This window comes from Nothobranchius furzeri, chromosome 15 (assembly GCF_043380555.1).
Source record: "Nothobranchius furzeri strain GRZ-AD chromosome 15, NfurGRZ-RIMD1, whole genome shotgun sequence".
NCBI classification, from domain to species: domain Eukaryota; kingdom Metazoa; phylum Chordata; class Actinopteri; order Cyprinodontiformes; family Nothobranchiidae; genus Nothobranchius; species Nothobranchius furzeri.
This window is the reverse complement of record NC_091755.1, coordinates 31684683-31693686: the sequence shown is the minus strand read 5'-3', so window position 1 is coordinate 31693686 and position 9004 is coordinate 31684683. Positions and strand designations below refer to the sequence as shown.

General features: G+C 39.8%; 1 protein-coding gene across 2 annotated transcripts; it reads left to right on the top strand.

The window, feature by feature from the left end:
• The first annotated feature begins 4234 nt into the window (after positions 1–4234).
• On the top strand, positions 4235–8688 carry LOC139063294 (complement C1q-like protein 2). Of its 2 annotated transcripts, none has more exons than XM_070544684.1 (4): positions 4235–4778; positions 5080–5142; positions 5348–5973; positions 6162–8688. In XM_070544684.1, exons 3-4 carry the CDS (start codon positions 5871–5873, stop codon positions 6443–6445), a joined length of 387 nt encoding a protein of 128 aa, XP_070400785.1. In that variant the 5' UTR covers positions 4235–4778; positions 5080–5142; positions 5348–5870; the 3' UTR covers positions 6446–8688. The 2 variants fall into 2 exon arrangements, with proteins under 2 accessions (XP_070400785.1, XP_070400784.1); XM_070544683.1 differs by having other exon boundaries at positions 4235–4657; positions 4737–4778; positions 5348–6275.
• Positions 8689–9004: the final 316 nt, after the last annotated feature.

The following is a 9004-nucleotide window of genomic DNA, read 5'->3' as shown; positions in this document are numbered from 1 at the left end:
CTCTGCCCACTAATCCGTTACGTATTTTGTTTCTTGTTGACATAAATACAAAAATTATGCAAAAGAAAAGAAGTGAAATAATGTACAAAACTAAACTGTATGATCCAGTATCGAACCCGCGATCTTCACCATTGCAGGCGAACGCGTTAGTCACTAGACCACCAACACTGGGTGGTACATCTCGCAAATTCATACCTTTAAAACACTATGATGGCTGGCAGGCTTTACAGCAAGGTATGTAAAATAGAGTCTTTTTTATTATTATAAACTTGTCGCTTCCGTACAAATGTGAAACAATATATCTGACGGAGATTTCTGCGGAGTTTCTGCACTTTCCTGTCAACAGAAACAGACATGCTGTCTGCCGCTGCCTTCCGCCTCCAGGCTTTTTCAGACTAATAACTGAAAACTAAAGACTGCACACGTTAACTGAACAAAGATTACAGCAATACACCACAACTTTCTCGCTACAAATATCGTCAAAACATATTTATGTGCTCAAACGATCTTAGTTTATCAAATTTTCTCTTAGAACAGCCTGAACAGAGTCCGCCATACTTTCTCTGTTTCTCAGTCCTACATGGACCAATCACATTGCTGTTCTGCATTTCTTCATTTGCATGTAAAGGCCGGATTTGCTCACTAGCTAACTAGTGAGCAGTACAGCGGTCGAACTAGTTAACATGTTACACAGAATGCCAGCCAAGTGTGTATTTATTCAAATTCCACAAATTTACTAGTTTTAGGGGCATTTTTCTGCAGCTAGTTAACTAGTGACAGTGTTTTGTGTTCACTACTTAACATGTAAGGCTCAGTTTGCCCTCTATAAGCTAGTGAGAAAAAATTATAATGCAGATATGCTCACTAGTTAACTAGTGAGTGCTTCCTGTCCCATTACAAGTGAAATAGAAAGGCCAAATATGTCAACTAGTTAACTAGTGAAGGTAAATTTGTCACTAGTTAACTAGTAAGAACACATTTTTACATAACAAGTAAACTAGATTGCTCCAAAAACAGCAACTAGTGTGCGTCTTGTGCGCACTAGTTAACTAGTGAGCATATCTGCACCTCACTAGTTAACTAGTGAGCATATCTGCACCTCACTAGTTAACTAGTGAGCAAATCCGCACCTCACTAGTTAACTAGTGAGCAAATCCGCACCTCACTAGTTAACTAGTGAGCAAATCCGCACCTCACTAGTTAACTAGTGAGCAAATCCACACTTCACTAGTTAACTAGTGAGCAAATCCGCGCCTCACTAGTTAGCTAGTAAGCAAATCCGCACTTCACTAGTTAACTAGTGAGCATATCTGTGCCTCACTAGTTAACTAGTGAGCAAATCCGCACCCTACTAGTTAACTAGTTGGCGTTTTGGGGCCCACTAGTTAACTAGTGAGCATATCTGCACTTTACAAGTTAACTAGTGATGCTTTTTTGCACCTTACTAGTTAACTAGTGGGTGCTTTAGGGCACACTAGTTAACTAGTGAGCAAATCTGCACCTCACTAGTTAACTAGTGAGCAAATCCGCACATCACTAGTTAACTAGTGAGCATATCTGTGCCTTACTAGTTAACTAGTGAGCAAATCCGCACCCTACTAGTTAACTTGTTGACATTTTGGGGCCCACTAGTTAACTAGTGAGCATATCTGCACTTTACAAGTTAACTAGTGATGCTTTTTTGCACCTTACTAGTTAACTAGTGGGCACTTTAGGGCGCACTAGTTAACTAGTGAGCAAATCTGCACCTCACTAGTTAACTAGTGAGCATATCCGCACCTTACTAGTTAACTTGTGGGCGATTTGGGGCCCACTAGTGAACTAGTGACACTTATTTTGCACCTCACTAGTTAACTAGTGGACATTTGTACCCTCTCTAGTTAACTAGTGAGCAGTTCTGCCTTCACAAGTTTACATGTAAGTGTCACACTGAAGCCACTACTAGTTCACTAGCTGAGGTTCCTCTGGCCAGCATGTTAACTTGTGTGCCGCATGCAAATGTTTGGGGTGGGATTTTACGAAATTCCGCACTGTGATTGGTTGTCATATTTTATTTTGACACAGGGAGCCAATAGAGAGTCTTAATTTGAGAAATTCTCCGCCTCCTGATTAGAATTCTGCGCAACTAGCTAGCTAGTGTGAATGTAGACTTGAACTAGTTTACTAGTATACATTTATGTCCTCACTAGTTAACTAGTTTGGACAATGGATGTATCGACTAGGTAACTAGTGAGCCTGCTGCCATCAACTAGCTAGCTAGTGAGCCATTAATGGTTCACTAGTTAACTAGTGGCACTGACCTACTCCAACTAGTTAACTAGTTAGGAGTTAAGCCTTCACTAGTTAACTAGTGTGCACATTTTGGCCATCAATAGTTAACTAGTGAGACACAAAAAACCTACAACTAGCTGACTGGTATGCACTTTGGCCTTTACTAGTTAACTAGTGAGCCATTTATGTGACAACTAGTTAACTAGTGAAGCCAAAATGTGTTCACTAGTTAACTAGTGCACATTTATGTCTACCACAAGTTAATTAGTGTGCACATTTTGGCCATCACTAGTTAACTAGTGAGACACAAAAACCTTCAACTAGCTGACTGGTATGCATTTTGGTCTTTACTAGTTAACTAGTGAGCCATTTATGTGTCAACTAGTTAACTAGTGAAGCCAAAATATGTTCACTAGTTAACTAGTGCGCATTTATGTCTACCACAAGTTAACTAGTGTGCACATTTTGACCCTCACTAGTTAACTAGTGAGACAAATACCTTCAAGTAGCTGACTGCTATGCATTTCTGCTTTTACTAGTTAACTAGTGAGCAGTTTTTGTGTCAACTAGTTAACTACAGAAGCCTAAATGTGTTCACTAGTTAACTAGTGCACATTTCTGCTGTCACTAGTTAACTAGTGGGCACATTTTCACCCTCGATATTTAACTAGTTGACACAAACACGTCTAACTAGTTAACTAGTGGACAGAAATGGCTTACATGTTCATGACAATTCTGGCTGATATCCTGATATCAGAATAAATGCTCATTTGGCTTGCCATATAAATATTCTATTTGGCAAGAGATAAACTTTTTTGTATTTATCCTAGTCAATCTATAATTAAACGTGTGAACTAGCAGTAGCACATCCAACGTCAAGGAAAGCAAAAAGTTATTATCAGGAGAGGGAGAATGTTTAAGTAGTTAGCAGCAGTGTGCTAGACAATGGCTCCCTCCATGAGGTCCGAGAGGACTGGATTATGTGGAAAGATTGTTATTTCCTCACACTCTGTGCCATAAATCAGCACAAGGTCTAATGTATGATGGCAGGAGTGGGTGGAGCTATGTATTCTTTGGGTAAAACGAATTGAGTCTAAGACATTACTAAAGGCTACATTGAGGCTATCATTTTCAATGTCTACGTTATCAGTATTTAGCACCAAATCAGATAAAAAATCAGAAATCTGATCCAAAAATCAGATTAAGGGTCTGGTGGACGATATAAAACTACAAACAAGAGTGGTTTTACAGTTTTGCAATCTGGAATAGGAAAACTAAGAATAAGATGTTCAAACGAACTGTAGCTATTAATTGGTAAGGGATTGGATTGATTAAGTCCGAATGAAAAATGGTTGCTACTCCTCCTCCTCGCCCTGTAATTCGAGCAATATGATGATTTAAATAATTAGAAGGAGTATAACTAACTAACTAAAACCTTATTTATATAGTGCCTTCACATGGCCCAAGGACGAAACAAAGTGCTGCACAGCAGAAATAAACATTAAAGAAATAAGAAAAACATACAAAACCATTTAAAAACCAACAAAAACATGCAGATAAAATCTAGGTGGGGCAGCAAAAAGTGCAAACCCATCTGTTAACGGGACTCTTCTTGAATAAAAGCCAAAGAATAAAAGTGTGTTTTCAGCTGGCTCTTAATCTTGCTAAGCGTGGTGGCCTGTTTAACCCATGTAGGTAGCTCATTCCAGAGCCTCGGCCCCAGCACAGAGAGAGCACGACCCTTCGAGATTGTAGTCTGTGTTTAGGAACGACCAACAGTCCTTGTTGTGCTGACCGAAGGTTCCTTGCGGGAACATAAGGATGGATCAGATCCGCCAGATAACGTGGCGCCAACTCAGTTAAACATTTAAAAACAGCCCACATAGAAATGTAGCCTCTGAGAGGAGGACCAGATTTTTAGATTCAGAAACAAACTCAGTTTTTAAAAAAGTCACATCTGAATTAGTCGCTGTGTGACTTTTTTATTTTAACAAAACAAGTTCAAAGTACCAGATTATACCACCTGGGAATGTTCCTGAGACTAAAATCAGTTAATATTTAACCACTGATAATAAAAGCTGTATTTAAGGCCTGGGTTATTACAGAAAGCACAAGTCTGACCTGCAAAAGCCGACACTGGAAACAAAGATGCCTATTCTTTTTGCACTTTTCTTGTTAATCTGCTCTCTTACTGAGGCTCAGCTTCAGCAGCCTGACAATGAAACAAATTCATATTTGAAGCCAGCAGGTTCCCATGTAGAAGCAGGAAATCCCTCAGAGCACCAACAAACATGTACACGGGACATCAGTGATGTGTTGAGAGAGATGAGCGCCTCGCTGGCTGGACTGAAGGTGGAGGTGAAGTACTTACAGAAAGAAAATGAAGGTATGTTGACTACGTACAGCTAGAGTAACTTAATAGAAATAATACTGATGCTTGATCTTTTTTTCCTAAACACTAACAGCTAAAACACGAGAACTGGAGCTGCTGAAACAACAGGACCAAGGTATTGGAAACGATGAAAAAAACAGTAGATGTAAAAGTTACAAATCAGAAATCAGAAGGGCTTTTTTACTTGTAAGTGCTACTTTTGGTTGCTGTTTAAAAACCAGTTAATTGTTTTCTTAATTTTCTATCAAATAAAAAAGAACTGGAGCTGCTGAAGCAACAGGACCAAGGTATTGGAAACGATGAAAAAAACAGTAGATGTAAAAGTTACAAATCAGAAATTAGAAGGTCCTTTTTACTTGTAAGTGCTACTTTTGGTTACTGTTTAAAACCAGTTAATTGTTTTCTAAATTTTCTAGCAAATAAAAAAGAACTGGAGTTACAAAAGACAGAGCTGGACAAGCTGAAGCAACAGGACCAAGGTATTTACTGTTCATCATTTATTGTTAAGTAAACTAATGGCTTTTTTAAACATTACACATCTTTATTAATCAGGTCAAAAACAAAACAAACAATGTTCATCTTTAATAGACCCTAGTCAAATTGTTCATGTATAATGTACAGTGAAAGCTGTCTGGTTTAAAAAATGTTTTGCCATCTTATTGTTTTTGCTTTCTGTAATTTCAGCTCATGAAGGAGAACTGATCACCATTAAAGCCTCCGCAAACATCACTGAAAACCAAGTGGAGGCTCTGAGGAGAGAAGGAGAATGTTTGTTAACCCTCTGGAGGCAGATGTTGCAGATTTGCATTGTTAAAACCTACCTACCTGGTTACTCCACAAACGTATTTCATGAGCAGTTTTTAACTCAGAAGTAGCCTGAAGGACTTAGTTGTTCGTCCTTTTATCAAAACTTATTTTGAGCCTGAGAGGGTTAATATACTGTAGATACATACTGGTGGTGCTCTCTCTCTGAGTGTGTGTGTGTGTGTGTGTGTGTGTGTGTGTGTGTGTGTGTGTGTGTGTGTGTGTGTGTGTGTGTGTGTGTGTATTACTGGATTCTAAAAGGTTTTTGAACTGGACAATGGTTTAGCTCATTCAAAAATTTCATCAATACTATTTTAGTGAGACTAAACCTCTATATGCATAATTCTGAGAAACTAATAAAGTTTTTGTCTCAGTGAAACAAGTGGCTTTCTCAGCCTCTCTGATGGACTCAGGCTATGGACATGTTGGACCTTTTAATGCACAAACACCTCTGGTCTTCAGACATGTTGTTACTAATATTGGAAATGCCTACAACCCAAATACAGGTACTCAGATTCACTAAATACTATTAATAATACATTCATACATCTTCTGTTACTCCAGTAAGAATTGAGGGCCACTGTTTTTATCTCCAGTCCATCATGGACATGTAACACCCTCCTTCCCTCACACAGTGAATATTTAGACTAGCCACATAACCTAACATGCATGTTTTTATAAAACAATTTTACAGGTTTTTTCATCGCACCTGTGAGAGGAGTCTATCACTTTGTGTTCCACATACATGGGTTTACAGATGCTTCAAAGCCTGCAGGAGCCATGCTGTTTAAGAATGGAGAAAAGACCTTCATTGCTTACGAGCAGCAGCCTTCCCATTTTGCTAGTACTGCCAACAGTATCACACTGCTGTTGGAGGTTGGAGATGTTGTGTTTCTGCGTCAGTGGGAAAATACAAGGATTTATGACAGTGGCAACCATCACACCACCTTCAGTGGTCACTTGATTTTCACCATGTGAGCAACAGATGTTAGAAAATCAGATGTTTTATTAGATCATTTCACACATTCAGCTAATTTATTCATATTCATCATTCCACCCCCCCACCCACCCCCCCCCACCCCAGCATATTGAAATGTACAGTCACTTTTCTGATGAGCTAGTTTGTGTGATCTAAACCAGACAAATTAGCAGCAAATCAAATCAGCTCAACTTGCCAAATTTATTTCTTTTTACCTTGCAAAGATTTTATTTAGCTCCATAGAAACTGATGGTCATATACAGTAATCCCTCGCTACTTCGCGTTTCGTTCATCGCGGATTCGCTGCTTCGCAGATTTTTTCTTTGGAGCATTTTTCAGGGGGAATTCGCAGATTCGCGGTATTTTTCACTGATTCGCTGTATTTTTCTATGCGAAATATCAAGAAATTCTTGTTGTTTTTTTCATCAAAACATGCACTCTTTGTAATAAAACTAAAAAAACCAAGTAAAAAATTTTTTTTCTTGAGTTTTACCCACAAAAAGACAATGTGATCATACGATAATTCAATATAGTACTGTATGTCAGACAGGTCGGCTGGATTCGGGAGCTGAGCTTGTAGGGAGCGTGGTTTCACAGACGCGGAAGTGATAGCGTCGGTGAAACGCCGGCTGATCTAGGAAACCCCCGAGCGTTCGAGCGTCAACAAAGTGACACGGAAATGCTGGGCTTTCCAGAAGTAAGTAAGATAACTAACTATGAGCTGATAGTTCGTTGGATTGATCGGTAGGTTGGAAACTCTGATCATGAATCTGAAGAAACGATGACTGAGTGGTGAGCTGGAAAGGCGACTTCCGTTTATAGCCGCGGTTTGTGACGTAGGTGCAACGTGGAGGGAATCCCCGCGAGGGGCATGCTGGGAGTCCCTACTTCGCGGATTTTCACCTATCGCGGCCAGGTCTGGAACGCATCTACCGCGATAAACGAGGGATTACTGTACTGCTCAATTCATAGAAATGAACATGTTTTATGTTGAATGACTTGCTGTATGTGCTTGTTTTTATATTTTAAAGCGCAAAGTAAAATCCTCATTTATGTAAACTGCATTTGTAACAAATAGTGATGTGTCGGTCACGAACGAACTGGCTCTGGTGAACGACAGAAGCCGTCTCGTCATTGGGAGCTGTCCCCCCTCCCCCTTTTGTCTTGGTGAAAGCCACAGGCGATTGGTCAACATGTGCAACTGCATGTCCAGACTGTCCACACACAGAGCATTAGGGGCAGGGAAGAGGGAGGATCAGACTCAGACACACAGCAGAGCACATACGGGTGGAGGGAGACGAGAGGGAATGAGGAGGAAAAAGGTGAACTAGAGAGAGGAGATTGCGAAGAAGACGGTGAGAAAATGAGCGACAGCAGTCGGAAAGTTGAGATTTCTTAAAAGTGTTCAGTTGAAAAATCCATATAAATGATAAATATTTGGTATATTGCATTTTTTTATATTAGTAAATCATTTTACATATAGTTTTGCATGAATTTTGGGGACAAATATTCTTTACGCAACAGAAAATCTGAGGAGACACTTGGTAGCTGAAAGAGCCAGCTCTTTTTGGTGAGCTGAGCCAAAAAAGCGGCTCTCTAAAAAGAGCCGGAATTCCCATCACTAGTAACAAAACTGAATACAGCCTAAACCCTTTCTGTTTAATTAGTTTGGAATTATTTGTAGGTGTGGCGCTGGAATTTCAGCCGTAGTGCAGTGCCACACCTGGGAAACACCGATGAAAATATATGTATCTACAAATATATGTATCTACCTTATAAGCTTCTTATATATTTACCTTATAAGCTTCTTTTATATATTTACCCTTTAAGCTCATTTGTATTACTCTATGATATGTACACTTGCTCAGATACTCAAGGCCTCTACACAAAGATTTACAGCAGCATGTTCTGTTCTGCAACCTTGAAGGGAGTGAGCACATTCCAGCTCCTCTCGGCACCGGTGAAATGTATCTTCATGTATCAGGATGCTCCTAGTAATCTCAAGGATGCATGTTCTAGTGATGTATTAACTGTCCACTAACAAGGCTGTTATTTTCACTTGTCATGATCATTGACGTATGTACATGGCAAACTGCGTATGTAACATTCCTGTAATCTTCAATAAAAATCAGCCGTTTTCAGCAGAACGGCGAGAGTCTGTCCGAAGCAACTGACAGGAGCAGATCGCGGGACCTGCTGTATGTTGCAAAGGCTCTCCCCCTCATGAGCGGTGAAAACAGTGGCTGGACTTCTGATCATTTGACTCCACATTCTGCCAACTCAAAAGGTGTTTAACTCCATCTTCTCCGTACCCGTGCTTGGTCTAACAGGAGAAAGACCAACAAATTTGGCGTCACGAACAGGATTTTTTCTTTTTGAAGAAAAAGGAGTTTTTGGAGGACAATTTGACCAACCGACCCAGTGAACGATCTTGGCACAGAACACCGCGGTGGAAAACAAGGTGAGCAGAACCTTATTTCTAAAAACTGCTCATTGGATTTATCCAAAGCCTTTGTGTCCAGAATCATAGTAGCTGTGGTCCTAAAAATAATAGTTGG